At 39.0% G+C, this 20,533-nt stretch overlaps 1 protein-coding gene across 1 annotated transcript in view; it reads right to left on the reverse strand.

The window, feature by feature from the left end:
- Positions 1–3,172: 3,172 nt before the first annotated feature.
- LOC108101106 (neuroligin 4-like) overlaps positions 3,173–20,533 on the reverse strand; it is a 42,837-nt gene continuing 25,476 nt past the window's right edge. The window contains 2 exon segments of the mRNA XM_043208984.1: positions 3,173–4,828; positions 10,595–11,037. Of these exon segments, the coding sequence (XP_043064919.1) occupies positions 4,343–4,828; positions 10,595–11,037 (929 nt within the window). The 3' untranslated portion in view covers positions 3,173–4,342.

Raw genomic sequence — 20,533 nt, forward strand, 5'->3', positions numbered from 1 at the left:
TTCAAGTCTGAAAATTGTTAAGTGTTTAAAAATATTATTACGTCTAACAACGCGTACAATGCCGGAAAAAAATGCAGCACATGTTAAGATCAACTATTTTTTTATATAAAGGTAATGCACATCAGTTTCTAAATATGCTTTTCATTTTAATAATGTTATTTGTGTGTTTTCTTATAGAGTTTACGTTTGTTAAATTTCCGGATGATTCAGAGCTGAAAAATCAAAAAATCTTCCATCAACAGCTCATCGGTTGTACAAGCGTCGAAAATATACAAAATTATATTAAAAAAAATATATTAACATATAAATTATTACATTAAAAAAAAATTTAATTTTTAATAAAAATAGTAAAAATATTTTCTATTATTTTTTTCCAATTGGGAATATTCTTCTGGGTAACTTCTGGAAGTGTCGCGGAAGTCACTTCTAGAAGTGTCGCGGAAGTCACTTCTAGAAGTGTCGCGGAAGACACTTCTGGAAGTGTCGCAGAAGTCTCTTCTGGGGGGTGACGCAGAAGTCACTTCTGGAAGTGTCGCGGAAGTCTCTTCTGGGGGGTGACGCAGAAGTGTCACAGTTCTTCCCGACGGACGTCACTTCCGCGATCCGAAAGCGATAGTCGCGGAAGATAGTTTTATCTTCCAGAAGTCACTCAGAAGTGTCTTCCGCGATAGAAAAGGCTTGCAGGGACGATTCCACACAACAACATCCGTAAGAATCAGTGTGGGTGTTTTCGAAATAATAGATCAAACGCGCCAGTTTTAAAAACCAAAACCCCGCTTGATGATTTCTCATTAAACTGCGCTTTCTTGAGTGGATAATTTATGAATGCACTATCTCCAAATGAGACCCGCTCGTATGGGATCGCCGTAAAAAGTGCAAACATTCATCAAATTTACGCCCGAACTTTAGAAATATGAAAACCGCGCTATGTGACCTGTACACCTGCTGCCGGTGAGCGACATAAATTACGCATACGTCGTGTTAACCGTGGGAAAACATATAAATGTGTTTGCCTCCCACACGACAGCGGCAAAAACAAATTGTTGTACCTTCTGCTGCTGCTCCTATTATTGCCATAACTTTAGACTTTTATGAGCAGAGAAGTCTGAGACGAAATCAGGTTTCTTCATCGAGTTTGGCCGATGGAAATGTAACACCTAAAGTTTAATGAGTCGGAAAGTGCAAGTTAAGAGACAGGACCCAAATATATTAGGTTCAATTAATTAATTGAAGCGGTAAGTGAAAAGCAATGTAACACACACACTAATTTCATTAAGGCAGAGGTTAAAATAGTTTATAAAGTACATAAACTTTTACAAAAAGCCACATAAATGTGATGGAAACTATAAAAAACCTGAAAGCTTTACACTTAAATTGGAAACTAAATTACCATCTACCAATATCCGTCAGAGTACTCAAAAAAATACTGATCTTTATACACTTCTTGCTATACATTTTTATCACTGGTTAAAACGAAAATAAAAATCATGCTGAAGTGCACCGTAAAGTTTTTGCAGTCTGGATAACGCAATAATTAGCATTGGAGATATAACAGCGGAGGGTCGACGTTGGTTTTTTGGCATTTAAAATAATAATCCTAATTTGCTACACCTGTCATCAAGTTTTTATGCTCGCATGTGTGTGACTGGGGCTGCACAAAAAGTAATTTGTAAAATTCCCCGCTATAAAACATTTATAATAAAAAGGTAGCAAGTGTCAAGCAAAGACACCCCGAGCAAAACCCTCTTCTCGCATAACTCTCTTGGCCAACACATTTTTCGCATTTAGTTCGTAATAAAAAGCAAACATTAAAAGCGAATATTCACTTCGAAACCGACATTACGGCAAGTTGTGGTTTATGGGGGGAAATATAGGGGGTCGTTTATGGTTGTGGATGGAGTTTTGCTCTTGCGGATGAGTTCCCTAATGGCTAAAGGATATTACTTCAAACTGGTGTAGTTTTGATTAGATTAAAAAGTCAAATACCTCGATAAATAAATAAATTTGTATATTATAGATATGGCTTTAAAACAGATTTATATCCGCAAGCCAAAAATTAGTTAGTTCGTGACTGCCATATTTTTTGACAAGTAATTAAAATTACCAATTACTACCGAACTACCTTCGCGTCAAATGACAATTTCAAAAAAAGCACGAAATATTTCCACTAACTTTAGACGGCATCAAAATGTTTTGGCGTGTGTGAAATGTGTTTAATTTTAAATTAATTATGCCCGTCAGCTAACTTCTTTTTCCACATGTACTTTTTAACCGTGCTTCCGCGATACACATACTCGTACTCATTTACCAGCACATTTTACATATTATAATGAAATTTGCGCATAAAACTTTGCCTTTTTGTAAGCGAGTACAACAAAAGCGGGCAAAATAAGGAAAACACAAAAAATGCATGTACCACACATCAAACAAAACAAACGAACTGGGCGGGAAATGGACGGAAAATGGACGGAAAAGTCAGTCTACAAAAGAGTTACAAAATGACCAGCGGGTATTTTGTTTTTTAGCTTTCGTTTTCTATTTTCCGAAATTCTTGTTTTCGTTTTTGGCCAAGTTAATTGGAATAGTTTTCACCAAACATAAACAAGCTTTAAGAGCTGAAAGTGCGGCGGTTTTGGGGGCGGTGGGCGTGGTTTGCATATATATTTGATGTGTTCGCTGCCAAGAACTGAGCTTCATCATATAAATTAATTCGCAAAGAACCTTGAATTTCTGGTCTGAACTTAACAAACTTTCTTCCCCACTTCGGAGATCCTCCGAAGCATATTGCTGGCCAGACATAAAACTTGATTTAATAACCGCTGCTGGCAGCCATAAAAATTTGCGCCATTAAAATTTGCCAGAACGAAATTTTTGGCTCATAAACGAAGAGCATTTAAAACGAAATGAATCCAACAATCCTTGGGTTAGATCGGGTTCTCCGGGGTCTTAAGGTCTTTATTAGCTGTTAGCAGGCATTCCCAAGGTTCATAAACCTGGTTTCGAGTTTTTCGGTTATGGGATTTGAAAACCACGCCTATTTTATGCTTAATGGTAAAATATTAGGAGTATTAAGCAGCGAGTAATATTTCACTGTCCATTTTAAAATCTGAGTTTTAAGTTCACTAAATAATAACAGAAATATGGTTTCCATATCCGCAAATAAAAATCCTTATTTAGTATTTATTTTATTTAGTTTTTATTGTTTTTAGTTTAATGGTTTGTTTATATCTCATTTAGTTTAACTTTACTTCATATTAATCCCTTAAATTAGATTTTTGCATATCCTGCAATCATTTTCGGTTTTATATTGTAAACTAGACGATTATAAATTTAGTCTTACAAATACAAATATCATACTTTGTGTTTTTGGCGACGCTTTTTGGTGTGAACTTAATGTGTTTGAATTATCAAATGGAAGAGTTTGAAATGCAGACCGAGAAAAATAAAACAAAAAATGTGTGAAATCGTGTGAAAAACTAGAAAAAGATTTATTTAATTTATATATTGGCAGTTTTTGTTAGGTTGAGGTAACTTTTACATTGGATTACATAATAGCGAATGTAAAGTACAAAAGTGATTTTCTTTTTTTTCGTTTTAATAAACGAATAAACAGATTATTTAAAAGTATCATAACTCATTTGACTGTTTGAATTTAGGTGACAATTTTTGTGTATTTTATAATTAATTTTTTTGTGAAATTCTTGTTAAATGAAGCATTTATTCATTGATTCTATTTTGTGCATTGATTGGCTTTGTACACAGTAAAAAAAAGCGTCACATGATTATTTATCATCCTCGGAGATTCAATTTAAATAATTAACTATTTATTTGTTTTCAATTATGCATCCCATTACTTTCTTCGTTAATCTAATCTATTTTGAGCCATGTCTGTGTTTTTTCATGTTTAGTGTTCTTGAATTTCATTTTCATGTTTTACTTTAAGTAAATAATACCACATTTTATGTTTATTTTGACTAGAATATTTACAATGCCGTCAACCGAATTCCGTTATCAACAATTTCCATCAATATTTGCTTTCAATTAGCTGTTGAATGGAAAAAATGCATTTGTGCTACACTTACTTGATTACTTGATTATATTCATACATATTTATATATATGCATATATGGTTTCACAACAGATCTATCGAGCAACTAAACACAGATATTTAACTAACACTTCCGAACTATATTTACAGGCTTCTTAGTTGATTACTTTTATCTACGGATTTTCGTATATAACTTTTTGTTTTTAGGTTTCTGATGATTTGTTTTCTTTTTTGTTTTTGAGTTTTTAATGACTAAACAGAGATTAGGTGCAGTCTAGTAGTTGGTTTTCCCGCTCAATCCGAGAAGTTCTTCTCGTCGGAGAAGCGCACGTGGTGCTGCTGCTTGAGGCGTCCGCTCCGCTTTCCCGCTGTTGCCGTTGCCGTTGCCGCCGCCATTTTGACAATGCCGCTGCTGCCGGCGCTCGAGTTTCCCGGCCCGTTTCCGGTCGCATGGCGTCCGCCGCTGGCGTTTCCGGCCGCCGGCAGCGTGGGCGACATGGTGGCCGACGTGGTGGTGGACGTCGGCGAGGAGGAGTTGGTCCACTGCTCGTCGCAGGAGCAGTAGCCCCGCGCCACATCGCCTCCTTCGAGGGCCAGTGCGTGGATCTCCCGCTTGAAGCGCAGCTTCTTTAGCTGCCGCTGCTTGTGGTCACCGGCGGAGGTGGGCGTGGCTGCTCCGCCTCCTCCTCCTCCCCGCTCCGCCCTTCCCGCTGCCTCGGCATCTGCTGGTGTCCCATTGAGTTGGCCGTCGTCATCCGCCTGCTTCGGTGCATAGAACTCCTCGGGCGTTTCCGCTCGCAGCGTTTCTATGGAGCTGCAAACAGAAATGTTGATGTTGCGGATTAATTTCTTCAGCACAGCCGGTGGCCTTTTTAAACATGTCTCTGGTTAAAGGTGAAAGCGTATTATTTAAAAATAATATATAAATAAAGTGGAACGTGTCCTTGCAAAAATTGTGCTTTAAATAAAAAAAGCTAAAGTAGCTTTACGCATTTTTAATTTAATCGCATTCCTGTTTTAACAGAACAATCCTTTAATACTATTTAATTAATCTAGTAAATATTCATAAATAATATATTATTTTTAAGAGAGACTGAATCATCTGCCTGCTTCACATATTGACTTATTAAAATGTGATTAAATGTAGCCACATTATGTTGTTATATTCATCATAAAAACTGACTAATTTGCAACCCATAATCCTGCTATTGATATATTTACTTTGTTATTTAACATTTAAACAACAAAAGATGCGACTAACGCAATAAATATAAGTCTTCGTAGAGTTGGATTCAAACAAATAAATAAACAAATAAATATAAACATATTTATCATTGCAGAAGTTTTTGCGTTTCAAAAGCGGGAAGAAATCTTTGGATTTCAATATGAAGTTCAGTTTCAAAGACCATTTAACAACTAGGTAGTTGTATTTAAACAATTTGATAAAGAAATAAATAAAAACATATGTCTCACTGCAAAAGTTTTTGCTTTTAAAAATCAAGAAGAAAGGTTTGGATCATGAAGGTGAGGTTTAAATAACTATTTTGGTCTTATCAAATTTTTTGGTGTTTTGGCAATTTCTTCCCTTTTTTAAAGAATTCTTTTAGAGGAGTCAGCATTCTGTATCGACTTTGTTTGTTTTTATTGGTGGTTCTGGAAATCTTTTCCCTTTATCAGGGAATTCCTTCACAGAAGTCAGAACTCCAGTTCGAGTGGCAGTTGTAGTCTTGACTTTTCCCCCTGTTTTTTGCTACCCCCCGAAAGCCACGCTAACGACACAGTGCCTGCCAGAAGTGCAGCCCCATCAGTGCCACTCAGTTGGCCGCGCTATATCGCCGGTCCCGTCCATATCTGTCCTATCGTAGAGCTCGGCTCCATTTGGTCGCGGATCCGCTGATGTTACGCCGTTCTCACGGCCATACACTTCATTGCGCTCTGTTGGCGCTTTCCATTTTTCCATTATGCTTTTGTGTTTAGTTTAAAATTCAGCGGGAAATCTTCTGCAGCAGCTGCAAGCCATATTTATTCAGCTTTCTCTTTTTTCCCTACATTCCCTTCTTCAACTTTTTCTTCATCTACCGCTGTTTGTATTTTTGTACCCAGTGCCTTGAAAATTTCGTAGGGTATTTTGTTTACTTGGTCAGAATAGGTATAATACTTTTGAAGATAAATAGAAATTATGTCCTTAGATCTGTTTTTAAGCTTAGCAATTATGCCAACTCCTTTTTTTCATGATTCTTTCAATCTAGGAATTTAAAAATTGAAATTGAGTTTTCGATAAATTTGTATAATAAAATTGAAGACAAATTTTTATAAACATTTTAGGAGCAGGGTATGTCTAAGTCTACTTTCCCGACACTCTTCTGCCAATTTGTTTTCTTTCTTTTTCGCTATGCGTGCCCATTTTTGCAGTACAGTAAACTCGGGTGGGCGAGAATTTATGCAAAGAAAGCGAAAAGTGCAAAGTAAAGTGCAGTTTCGAAAAATGCGCGGCTGCCTTTTGTTTTGCCAGCTCTTTGGTGGGTTGGGTGGTGCTCCGTGTTAGATTGGGGGCCGACCAAGGGTTAAGGGGGTGGTGGTGGGTGGTGGGTGGTTGATGTAGGTGCAGGCAATGCAGCAGCACAGTTGAGCGCACAATTTGGCGCAGATTGTTGACTGGGGTTGATAGAAGGGGGTGGTGGTGTGAGTGGTTTTTCGGGGGAAGTGGTGCAGCTATGCAGCTTAGACCTTCTCCTTGCAAGATACCAGAACCAAAAGAAAAAGAAGCCCCTGCAAAATGAGTGAACTGAGTAATGCGCGTAATGCAAATCGCTGCTACAATGTGTGCAAGTTACGGGTGGCAAAAAGGGGAGTTCGAGGGGAGGAAAAGCGGGGGAAAAGGCAGAGACCATCATTAACGTATTACGCGCATGTTTGTGCAGCCACTTTGCATATCTTGTGCTCCTAAAGAGGGGACCAACTGGCTCTGGAGAAGAAAAGCAGGGTACTGGGTCTTAAGTTCCCGAGAAATAATAAACATCACTCAAGGGCCGAACCAATTCAGGTTCACAGGATCTTTACATTAATAAAGCGATTAGTAGCAGTGGGTAATCAGGGGTTTTTAAAATATGTCTTCCAACCAAATTTTAACCAATTCCGGCAGAACATTCTGCCTCAAAAAAAACATCATTTAATTTTTTAAGTTTTCGGGCAATAAATACCCTAAATATGCGTACTGGCTAAATAAACAAATATATGTAAATATAAAAAATGGAAAATGGGCAATTCAAACACTTTACTAGTTGAACTGCAAGTATTAAATAACTTTAAATAATTTTTTCAGAATTGGAATAAATAAAAGCCAATATAAGATACCAAATATAAAAATCAGAGTTCAAAGAAAAATATTGGACGCAATTAAATATTGCGAATTATTTTAGCCAATTAGCCAATTTTTTCGTAAGTCAGTATTTATGTTAAATGTTTTCTGGATGAGTTGACATGAGTGCATACGTGCCTGTATATTTACGTTAAAATCTAACCCATAAGAAGTTAATCCCTTTAACATTTAACCATCAGTAAACTCAACACATTTAGCCCACAAGTCGTTGTGGAATTTGTGTATAAGCGGATTCCCTGTTTCAGTGTGGTCCAAGTCATGCAATTCTGGCATAACACTTTTTAAAGATTCCTCTCACTTCTCAGCGGCAAAACTTATTTAATCGCCCAATAATTTCCCAAATAACAACAGCTTCGGGCGACCAAGTTGACCACATTTGATTTTAGGACAAGCCCAAATTAATGAGAAATGTAAGCTGCATTTTCTGCCATTTGTTGATTTAATTGGTTAGCAATGTGTCGGATGGTAGCATCAATTGTGTCGAAATGCAAACAAGTAAATTGAAATTATTTATGTTTGCTGCACAAATTAAATGGAAATAAGGCTTAACAAATTCCCAAATTTGCCGAGTGATTAAATACCAGATATTTGCATTTTCGGAAATCTCAATTTAAATTTGGTCTTAAATGAATTGGGTCTTCTTAAAGTTTATTCTCTGTTTGTTTTCATTAACGCAATGCAATCAAATAAATTTTCAGCGTCTGCTTCTGAAACTTTTGTTGGTTTTCCCCCATTTTCCAACCTTTTGATCATAATTTAAACAAGTGCCAAAAAAAAAATTCAGAAGCAGAAGAAACTTAAACAAAGTGTAAGGAGCTCAAAGTCAGTGGAGTGGCTTAAGAAAAAAGAATGCGAAATTAATGTTTATTGCGCTTTTAACACATACACACTTCGACACGCCCCCCATCCCCACCTGTGTGCGTGTTTGTGGGTGTAAATTTACATAAAAGTTGCCATTTGCCCTGTGCCCCCCATTCACTTAAGCAGGAAGGGAAAATTGCATTTTCCACCGCGCCAAGAGCACAGCTCAGAAATGTTAATCAGCTAAAAGTTAAGGAAACCAAGGCGGAGGCTGCGCAGGCAGCGTGGGTTAAACAAAAAAAAAAAAAAAAAACGGAAAGAAATGCAAATTTAATTGTACGCCCGGTGAAATAGTGTCCTGACCCACCCACACATTCACATATTCACACATTCACACACGAGCCCATGCAAAAGTGGCTGCAAGTGGGCAGCGAAGTAGGTGATAAAATGTTCTTTCGGTGGGTTGAGCTTTTCGGCAGGGGTTTTCAGCAGGTGAGGGGAAAATTCCACCATTGTGGGAAAATTTAATTAATAAAATGAACAGTGATTCGCAAGCTAAGGTTTTCAAGTATTGAAAAAAATATATTATACTTGAATTGAATTTTGTTGGGAATTTTGAAAGGAAGAAACAAACACATCTCCATTTATCTCTAAGAACAGTTTAATTTTATATTGACCTAGTCAACAACTGACATGGCCGTTACCCATTCATAAATCCTACAGCATTAAATGTTTTTTTGTAAACTGGCTTAACTTCCTGCCAAAGTAATTGTTGGTTTTGCCACTTTATTTTGACTTGGCAGCAATGAAATTGGGGTACAGTTTCGGTTACACAGCCTGGTTCCAGCTAATGCAATTTTTAAGTTTTTTTTCTGGCCACACTTCAGTTTTAACTTGGTTTAGCTCGAATTTCCAGAGTCCGACACTGGGCTCATAAATTAGTTGGGCGCTCGGTTTCAAGTTGCATGCCGCAAATTGCTTTGCACCTTGCCACTTGTTATGGCTTGGTCTGCTGGTTCCATTTTTAATTTCGTTTATAATTTCACTGCACTCGAGTCTGGCATTATTACCCACCTATATTTAATTCGCAGTTGCTGGTTATTTATTTTTTTGTGACCAGCGAATTGCTCGCCATTAAAGCTTTTCACTCGGGTTTATATTTTTCCGCCCACTCTTTGGCATTTTTCCATTCCAGCGACTGCGACATTTGAGTCCACCTTGAACCATGAACTCGGCTATACTCCGTGCTTTTCATGCATATTTATGTTTTATTTGTTCTCTTTTTTTATCAAATAAAGAGCCAGCATTTTTTGCTGCCGCATGTTTGACATGCCGTTTGTTATTTTTGATCAGAGCCTGTGTGCGCAGATATTTTATTTTACCTTTTTTCGGATGTCCCGTCACGACCTTTGCTTTTTTCGGCTCTCCAAAGGGTTCAGCATGTTTGTCATTCCTTTTGGTTGGTGAGGTACGGGTTCTGCATTTTAAAGAAATTTCCCACTAAATCGACTTTAAGATTGGAGAATTTTAACTCGATTTTGTATTCCATATCGTTTTGAACTAGTTGTCTCGTTATAAATTAAAAAAAAACATATATAACATGGAGAAGCTTACAATATCCCACTACCTAACCCTCGCCTTGAAGAAACTTGACCCGCCAACTGACTGGAAGGACATTTTGGAGTTCGTCCTGGCCACCTTGAACTCCACGTGGCGACCCAAATATTATACTAAAGAATTGAAAAAGGCCTTGGAGGTTGGTCTTCGATTTGGCATAATACGCGAAATGAATAATAAGTATTATCTGTATGAATACGCGAAAATAAACTCATTTGGAGAAATTACATACGAGTTCACTGACAATCCCATAAGTCCTCTTCGTTCCATAAAAGAAGAAGAGGAGGAGGAAGAGGATAATGAAGAGAATGAGGAGGAAAAGATGGAGGAGGAGAAAGAAAAGAAGGAACACTCTGAGCAGAGTTATATAGTGTTCAAATCGGAGAATCAATAAACAAAAAGGGTTGGGGGATAAGTGAACTTTTTAAAAATTTAAATTTTGTATTACAGAATTATAATAAAATTATTATTAATTTTTTATAAATATAAAATCTTGACTTTAAATTTATTGCAATTTATTCCTTTGTATAAAACTTTTGAAGCAAAACATTGTTATCAAAAATTTAACAGCAACTTTGTATCTTTTAGATTTCGTTATTTGCTGATCGCCTTATAATGGAAAAGAAATTTACATGAAATAACTATAAGTGAAATCGGAATTGAAAGTGTGTAGCAGTATTATATTTTGGATGCAATGCTTACCCCGTTGATGACTATAAGTCCAACTCAAAGACCGATACCTATCAGACGCGCATCTCGTCCATCGCCGCCTGCGGCACCTGCTGCTGTTGCTGCTGCTGCGAGTGCTGATGCTGCTGCGGATGCTGCTGCTGGCCGCCCACTGGGGAGGCGGAGGTCAGGACCAGCCCGTCGCCGTGCGAGTGGACCAGGTGGGCGGCGTGGGAGTGCGAGTGGGTGTGGTGGCCCTTCGAGGAGCTCGGCGCACTGCTCACGCCGCTGCTGCTGCTGCCGCCGGATGGCGTTTGGTCCAGCAGCATGTTGCCGCCGCTGCCGCCGCCGCCCCCGCCCACGGCCACGCCCATCGCCGAGTTATTGCTGCTGCTGTTCGTTGTCGTCGAGGAGGCGGTGCGCAGCGGTGGGCGTGGTCCGCGTATGTGATGCGACGGCATGCCACTGAGGACAGCTCCATTTGCCTGATGTTTGCTCGACTGCTGTTGATATTGCTGCAGTTCTGCTGCACAGAGGAAATAAAAGATAAGTCGAGATAAATTCGAGATCATCTATGGGAATTCTTAAACTTAATTAAAATTCAAAATACCCGTTTTAAAATTATTTTACAAAAACTAAATATTTTTATAGAATGTGGTTATAGAATTATGTAACTGAGTAACTAGTTAAAGAAAAGTTATTTGAATAAATTAAAAATAATATTTTTCATGTTTTACTAAAAGTTGGTTTTATTTTTATAGTAGAAGCAAAAGTTGGAATAATCCAATCAAGTCCTATCTTCACCTTTCCTATTTTTAGTATTCAAATTATAGAGTAAATGTATTATATGATTTATGCTCGTATTTCACAAACTGACGACCGATTGTGATGACGTTTTTTGACAGTGCTGATGAGAATGGGAATGTAAGCTACTTATGTACGTTATGCATATGTTGGCATATTATCAGGCAAATGTTTATTGACGAGCAGCAGTGCCTGTGGCAGAGGCAGAGGCAGACGAAGAGGCAGCGGCAGTGGCAGCAACAAAAAGTCAATTTGTAAACAACAATGTCAACCATTAAACACACATTCCCATATCATCGACATCCTCATCGACGAACAGAGAGTGCGCGTCATCAGAGTTGGTTGCACTTTTTGTTCCATTGAATTGCCAATGTGAATCCTGCCCTCACTTCGTATTCGATGTCGTTCAACTTGTCGCCCCGATTGCCTTCGAAATGCAAAAGCGCACAAAATGTGCACAGCTATTGACGCGTCTAATATTTTGATGCCCCCCCGCCCCTCAAACACCCCCGTTTTTGCCACCGAGTGTGTGAGTGTGTGTGTGTGTCTGGGCAGAACTAATTTGTTTGCCCGGCTTCTATAGACACAATGCAGTTTTATTGGTGAGTCGGCACTAAAAGTGCAGACTGCCTCGGTTGAAATGTCGTGTCATGTAATAAAAGCTGAAGTTGGTAACGGGCAAGTGGCAAGTGCTAACTGTCATGGAGACAAAAGGAGAAATAAGATCTTGGTAGCATACGAAATTTGATGCAAGTACCAACTAGAGAGGTGGATTCGTGCGAAAAGGGTTTAATCACATTTTTCAGTTTTAGTTTTCTTTTGCTAGCAAGTGAATACTTTGCAGACGTGGTATAAAAATTAAAAAATCAATCCTTACAAAATAATTATTTTAATCTAGAAAATTATAAACACTAACGAATTTTTTTCATGCAAGTTTTATAAAACAATCAAATAATTTACTTTCCTTTAACAGCAATTTTGTAAATTGTTTCCTACTGTTTTAATTTCCTGTTACTAGAACCTTTTATAATTTCTTAAGAGTTTATTAATCCCATTGCTTTGCTTAAGCCTTCAGAGAATTGGGTATCCCTACAAATTTCCCAAATCCATAATTTCCCCCATTTCAATCTCTAGAGTTAAGGAGCCTTCCTGCTTTGCTTAAGCTGGAAGCTTAATGAACATTTTTAATCAAGCCAGCTCCAGAATTGCGGAGCCTCTTCTTAGAAGTAAATCTTAAAAAATGCAAAGAAATTTTCATTAGTGATTCAAGATGTCCCTGGGCAACCTTTAATCCCGGCCAAAAACCGCTTTTACTAATTAGAGGTTTAATTCAACAAAGTACTCGATGGCCGAGCGGACCAGTTGAGAAGAGCAGTGCCCTTTTGGTTTTTATGTTTATGGGCAGGACTTTTTGGGGATTTGATGGCCAACTCCGCTTTTCGGGCCAGTCAAGTGGCCAAATGGACTGGACCTAAGAGGGTATTCAGACTCAAATGTACCGGATTATGTTGCCTGGCTTTGGCTAGTTGGAGTAGACCAAAGCAGAGATTTTCGGCAAAGCTCGGAGGGCGGAGATCAAAGACGGCTAAAGGAAGGCCTCAACTAAGGCATAATTTAACCAATTTTTTGTTAGCAAATAATACACACACATGCGTAAACACACACACACAGAGGCAAACGAGACCTGTGGCATAAAGGACCGCAGAGCTGGAGTGCTTCATGCAATTTCCCCAAGGAGAGCGGCCATCATTTATGAATATGAAATTAACAACGGTGCGTATGCGTATGCGTAATTTGTAATGAAAGCCAGGCAAAACCGAAGCTAACCTGACCAAAGCCACGCCCACACCACCAACTGAGCGCTGGCCACGGGGTATGCAATAAATTTTCAATTTCCACAGTTGGACTTTTTGTCCGACAACCGACAACCCACAGCGCAGCAAATCTAATTTATATGCACATCACTTATACGCACTGTTGCAATTACAATGTAAATGCTGCAACAAATGCGTATAATGCGGGTCAGAAAATATTACGCCGAATATCGGGGCTACCCACGAACTATAGCCGCGAAATAATGCAGTCCAGAGTGCTTGGCCAAAAATTCCGCTCAACGGATGTTGATTAGTATGAAATGACAAGACCGGAAATGCCGCGCATAACTCAAAAAAGGCAAAAATAAAACAGAACTGCCAGCCGCACGGAGCTCGCTTGACCACACCACTGGCCAGTTGGTTGGTGAAAGGGGGTTTCAGGGAGGCTCAGGGTGGCTCAGAGAGGGTCAAGGGGGTTAATGGGCGGTGCTCGTGAGTGCAACCACTCGGCCATGTGGATATTGTGGGTTTTGTTCGCCCAACTAAGTGGATACACAAGTGCAGCCAATTGTGTTGTTTGTCTGTGTGTGAGGGGGGAGGGTGGTGTGCTGTTACAGTAAGGGTTAAGGGTTGAGGGGTCAGGGGTCAGCCCACGCTTGTCGCATTAATGAAGCATGCCCCACTCTGACTCACTCACGGCAATTTATTGCTGCATTTCAGCTGTTTCCCCTCGCATTTGACAGTTGTGGGAGTTATTAAAAAAAAAAAAAAAAACTATATAGCATACTTAGCAGGGCATGCGACAGGAAATTGGTGGAATGGGATCCGCCGGAATTTATGGTCAAGAGATAGTGAAGTAACCGCGCCCAGCCAGCTGCACATAATGTCTGCAATCACATCAACTCGTGATGGGTGCTACGTGATTATAAAGAGATTATGTGTCCAGCGATGGGGACAGTTTTAAATTGGAATGGAAGTAACCAAAGACAAACTTGAAGTATGTTTTCAACTTGCTTTTATGAATACCGACCTATTTATAGTAGTGCGACTTTTGAGTTTTTAATTTTAGATAAAAAACTTTACAAAGCTTTGAAAGCATTACTCAAAACAATCAAAAAGTTTGATTGGCTAAAACTGTCTCCTATTTAGAAAAAAATGGAAAAAGTCCATGCATAAGAATATGTATTCCGAAAGAAACACACTTATAATTATCTGTGTTGAAAGTACGTTTGTTGATGTGGCTTATAATTGGAAATTCAAGGAAAGAGTTCATAAAGCTAGCAGGCATAATTGACCACAATCTCAATGAAGCTCCAACCCATAATCAAATTTTCATTTCCAAAATTGTGCTAAATATTTAAAGTTCTCTAAAACATTCTTCGGCAATTAACAGTCCGTTTGGCCAGAACAGATTCCTACGGATTCTCCTCCGAGCGAAACTAATTGTGTTGAATGCAAAACGAGAACCTAAAAGCCTGACAAATGATTTAAGCATTCGAAGAGGCAACCCCTTGACGGCAGCTCGAAACCGAAATGGTTTTCAAATTAGCAAACGCTTAGGCAAACTGCCAAAAGCCAAGCACAACGTTTAAATGCGATTGCAACAGAAGTGGCCGAGGCAGCAACGCGGGGGCAACAAACAAATGAGCTTTGTGTCAAAGTCCAGATTAGCATACAATTTAGAGCATTTCAATCAAACATAAATCACAACGAGCTACTCAGACTGGACCTGAGCTGAACCTCTACCACTTCCAGCAAAAGGTACGAAATTGTGCGTAGTAAATCAATGCGGGAGAGAGATAGACGCCGATGCAGACAGAGACAGGTAGATAAAGCGAAAGGCAGAGCCAAAGGCAAAGGAGCAACAGTATAAAAAATCTATTTTTCAAAATGCAATCCAAAGAAATCAAACCGGATATCGAGGGGGTGAGGTGGGGGTTGGCTGGCTGGTGGAACGGAAATTTATGTGCTTCTATTTAGCATCGAGTTAGAAGTTGCGAGGAAGCGGATTTGAGCGCACGAACGAGCAAAAATTAAGTATACGCCGTCGTGCACTCAAGCAGCTCATGCGTGTGTTTTTGTATTTGTGTCCGTGTCCGTTACTCCCTGCTAGTGTGTGTGTGTGTGTATGGGTGTGTGTGAGCAAGCAGCACAATTAAATTGGATTTATGGCGCGCATGATTGCAAAATGAAGTTAATGCGCATACAAATACAATCGAGCTGAAAGAAAAATGATTCTCGAACTTCTTCCTCGGGCGCCGGGCGGAAATCGTACCTTGTTTGTCATGTCATCAATAATCGAGGAGCAGTCGGGAACGGGAACGGGACGCGAGTAAATTGAATGAGCATATTAAAAAAGGGAAAGTATTGCAAGGAAGTGCCAAGGAAATGAAACTCAGCAAACGCTCATGTTGGGCCAAAGTTGAACGGGAAATCGGAGCGCTGCGCACCAATGAAATATGCACGAATCGCCGGCCATGTAGATTTATGTTGGCCCAGTCTGTTGGCGGGCCTGAAAAATTTATTAGCCACCCAGCCGGTCATAGTTGTCCCGGGTTAATGTTAGTTTATGCAATAGTTTGACACATTTGACAGGGGAAACGCTTCTAATTGATTGATGACAAATGGCCAGCGGAAAAAGTTCCTTAACTTCCGGCAAATATGAAATCATTTATCTTCGCATCGAGAGGCTGATCGAAATGAGTTTGCTATCTTTACAAAAGAGTTGTAAATTAACGGGTTATGTGCTCGGAAATTGCGATTTCCAAATTGTAAACGAATATTCAATACATTGGCTTCCAAAAAGGTTGGTTTTTGGGTTGACTTTTTAAACAAAAAAAATAAATTTGTGCTCTAACGTCTATTTAAGTTAATTTTAAGAAAGTTAATGGAATTATTATAAATTTTTGGATATATTTTTTTCTTAAAAAATAAGATAGTAATAATAATATTGAAATTTTAACAGATTAATTTTGAAAGTTTGTTTGGCTCTTTTATGTAACTAAACATTGAAAATAAGATAAAAGTCAATCATTATCGTAGTTCTTTTGTAGAACCCATAGATCCAGAGAAGTCCGACTTTTCGAATGGTCTTTCCTTACTTTTTTTTACTCCGCTCCCAATTTTTTCCGTAGTATTGTTCCCATTTGCGACCCTTCGCCAGAGGCAAAAAGCTGGAGTTGAAACCAAACTGACCACTAACAGGGAAACCGAATCCCTCTCCGGAAATCCCCCACCCCAGGGCAATAAAATAATATTGTCTTATCTAACTATGTGCGCAATGCACAACAACAAAAGAACAAATGGAAAAAGTGCGCCAACTATTTTCGATGAGGGAATTTCCGGCGGGGAACGGCGGTTTGTATTATTCGTATGCCCGCAGCTGGCAAGCGTCTATCAATTTGGGCGAATCGTCAAGGCCTAGACGAAATAATAAAACCAAAGAAGCCGAATCGTAAACAGAAAGGGAGATATATATATATATATATATATATATATATATATATATATATATATGTATGTGTATATATGAATGAATGAAGGGGGAGAATAACCGCACACAATGTGACGGCATCGATGGCTTCGAATAATGTTTGGTTTGGTCTTCTCCCCATCGAGGCCCCTTTTTTCTGGTCGGGATTTCGGGACAAACGGCAAACATATGCTGATGGCAAGGGGCAGAAAAATATGGTCAGAGTTGGCCGGGGCTGGTTTGCAAATAGATTTTTCATCATTTTTTGTCATTTTCCGTTGCGTACACACGGCGTATGTGTGATGAACAGTTTTTGCACTCTCTTTTCTCTCGCTCTCTTTTTTTCCCGTGTGTTTTTCCTGCTTTCCCTTCTGAAATTTCAATAATAACATTTGTATGAAGCTGTTTATGTCCTGGCGGCCGAGGGAACCGTTGTTCTGCGGTTGCCTGCCGTTGACAATGTGGATGACAATCATGTCACGTCACGGATAAGGTGCTTTGGGCCCCTCTCTATACTTTAGCACCCATCATATATTACTTTGGCCGGGCTCGTGGTGCTTAACAGGCAACTCGCGTTTGCCTTTTGTTTGCTGCCTTATTTTTATTATATTTATGCTGCTGCAGCTCCCCACACACATGTCAGCAAAAATCGTTTACGCTTCATTGTTTTTACTCAATTTTGTTGATTTTTTCCCGCTCACTTGCCTGCCTCCCCCACTTTCCTTTTTTCTTCTTTTTTTTGCCTTCCTTTCTTTTGTGGGAGGTCGGCTCTTTTATTTGTGCTCCACATCTGCGCTCATCCGCCAAAAGTTCTCTATGCAAAGTATAAATCTGAATAAATTGAAAAGTGCCACCAGGAAAAAAGCAAATATGAAATAGCCTCACTTTGAGTGCTTAACGCTGGCTTCAAAGAGCTCAAAATCGTTGCCCATTGCACGAGAACAAAAAATACATATATGATCGAAAATGATTAAGGCTCGAAAAAGGCTGACTAAGGATTTTTATCGATTGAACGGACCGAAGTTCCCAATTCCCATTCATATATGCATGGGCCAGCTTAGTTTTAAGTCTATTTCTAATCAAATTTTTTGGCGAATAAAGTTTGCCCTTTCCACAAACATAATACGCCGGCATTCCATTGCCCCAAAAGTTGGCTACACATTTTCCAATTCACTTTGCAAGTCCCTAAATTGAACGCTTAGCGTGTGCATGTGTAAATAAAGTTGTTTGATGATTTATGAGTGGGTGGAAAAAGGTAAGACTTAGCTTTGTTTTTCTAATGGAAGATCGTAAATTTAAATACATAAATATGCAAAAGCAATTTATGGTGCGAACATTCCATAAACAAAACAACAACTCATAGGTTATGAAAATATTATAATAATGCTTTGCATATTTTGTATTCAATGCAATTTTTAAACCATTTAATGGTGAATTGATAAACGGGTTAAAAGTGTACAATTCAAAATTTAATTATTTGAATAATGAAATTCACAAAATACATGCTTATTAACCAAAGGAATGCATAAATAGAGAAAGCTTTGCTTCCACTCTTCGCAAAAACATTTTTTGCCAGGGAATTAAATTTAAACCAAAGCTGAGTTTGAATGACTTTCAATTAAATTATGAAATCTTTTGCCCATATACCGATAAAAACCTGGGCCGGAAACAAATTTAAGTGAAAGCAACTTAACCTAATGAGGCATTTAACTGCCGTTCAACAATGTCAGCAAGCTCACATAATCCACCGGGCTTCACAAACACAAAAGTAAGAGGAAGTTCAGCAACAACAATGACTGTAATGTGCCACTTGAGTGCCTCGAGCCAACCGGCAGGCCAGCCAGCAAAAATCTCAGAACAAACATTAATTACACAAGGATTCTCGCCCAGACACAAACTACCGTTGACTTTAATATTTATAGTCTCCTCCTCTCCGCTGGCAGGAAAAATTTGGTGCTTTAATAAATAACTGACGGGAAACAAAAAACAACAACAACAAAAAAAAAATAAAAATGAACACAAAATATATGCAGAGCGGAGAGTCGAGAAAGAAAATTGAGCAGCAAGGAGACGCTGGAAATATGCGCCCACGCATAATTATATGAAAATTCGCAATAATTATAAATAATGCAAAAAGCGCTCAAAATGCCAACAGAGAAACACTCGCCACTTCCGACAACGTCGCCACCTGATGGCGGCGACATCATTATCATGATTGTCATCATCATCAGGGGAAAACATCATCAAGTGCCACGCCCACCATCCTACTTAACCACTACGAATTTCCGCTTCCGCGAAGGCGTCAGCGTTAAATTAAATCAGCAACAAAATATTCTATGCAAATTCGAAATGTAACGCTTTCTGTCCTGCCAATCCAATAAAAAAAAGTCTTTTTGGCTCACGATTTTCTTTTCGTTCTGTTTTTCTATGCATTTCCACAATTTTACCGTTATCGACCAGCAATTAGAGAGCTGACAAAATGTAAGTGCATAAACCTGTTCAAGTAGCTAAAAGTTGCATTCCCTGGATTTTCTCGTCCATGGAAATTGGTTCTAGGGTGAAAGTTTTCGATTGAGTGGTTTGAAGGTGTTCATGGAGTATACAGTTTTGATTAAATCAATTTAAGTACCACCGTTTCCAATGAAAACTATAAAGCCTTGCTAAAAACATTAACTAAAAGCTTAGGATTTACAATAATCATATTGGGAAAAATTTGTTTTATGACTTTAAAATTTCCAACACCTTGCCAGATTAAATCGTAAACACAAATATTTAAATAACCCAATGAGAAAGCTAAAACCATTTAGCTGGAAATGTATTCAATTTTGTAATCAAAATCTATAAATACAATATGCCTCGGCGTTTTGATTTTAATTTTAAATTCCGCCTAAAAATTTCCCGCAATTTATTTTTGTATAAATTATCTGTCAAAGTCATGCTAAAATGTGTATGTTTTTCGTATTTTCATCGCTCAACCCTAATTTATTTTGGGGAAAAATGAAAACGAGTTGTTCCCTCATCTGTCAGGTTCAGAAACGAAATGAACAGGAAAAAAACAACAGTTTTGTTATGTGAAAAAACAATTGGAGCTCGACGACCTGGTCAGCTCATCGAATGGTTGGTTTATTTGCCATCGATGGCTAAAATTGTATTTACGAACAAATATGGTAGCGACATTGGCCGGGAGCAGAGATTTTGTGGGCTTAGCAGTGCGGGACCCGCAATAAAATACCCATAATTCCACATGCAGAGATTGCAGATGGCGGGCCAAGCAACCCACTCCCACTACCCACTCCAAACTTATTCTGCACCGCTGGCCCGGTTAATGTTTACATTTTATTATGCTAAACTAAAACCAACAGTTTTATGCGATTCTTTTTTATGGGTTTAATGCGCTCCACGGAATCGTGGTTATCCAGTTGTTTTACGGCGGTCGCTACCTTTTGCGGCAGAGCTGTAGAGCTGTGGATATTCTTTATCGTTATCGTTTCATTGGTCTGTCGATTGAAATTGAAAATCTTATCATAAAATCATGTCGTGACTTGGAAAATGGTAATGGGGCTGACTGCAGCAAAACGAATCTTTATTTTATTTGCCGTTTATATTGGAGATTTATTAGACGGGGCATATTTCTTCAAGTGGCCCATAACGACTTTATTGCGTGATGGCTGGGCAAAACTGTCAATAGCTGGGCGATGGATGGAGATCCTCCTCCTGCTCCTGCTGCTCCTGCTGCCCCCACTGCCGCCTCCCCCACATTTAACAGCTCATCGGGCAAACGAACAGCAGTCGGAGCAGGGAAAAGCACTAAAAACCCTGGCAATCAGTGGAGCATAATTTGTACAACAATTTCCGCTGCAGACCGAGTCCTCAAACCGGGATTACGGTTCGGCTTCGCCTTCCTTGGTATCTGTGTTTCGGTGTGGTCA

Source organism: Drosophila ficusphila, unplaced genomic scaffold (assembly GCF_018152265.1).
Source record: "Drosophila ficusphila isolate 14025-0441.05 unplaced genomic scaffold, ASM1815226v1 contig_791, whole genome shotgun sequence".
NCBI lineage: Eukaryota > Metazoa > Arthropoda > Insecta > Diptera > Drosophilidae > Drosophila > Drosophila ficusphila.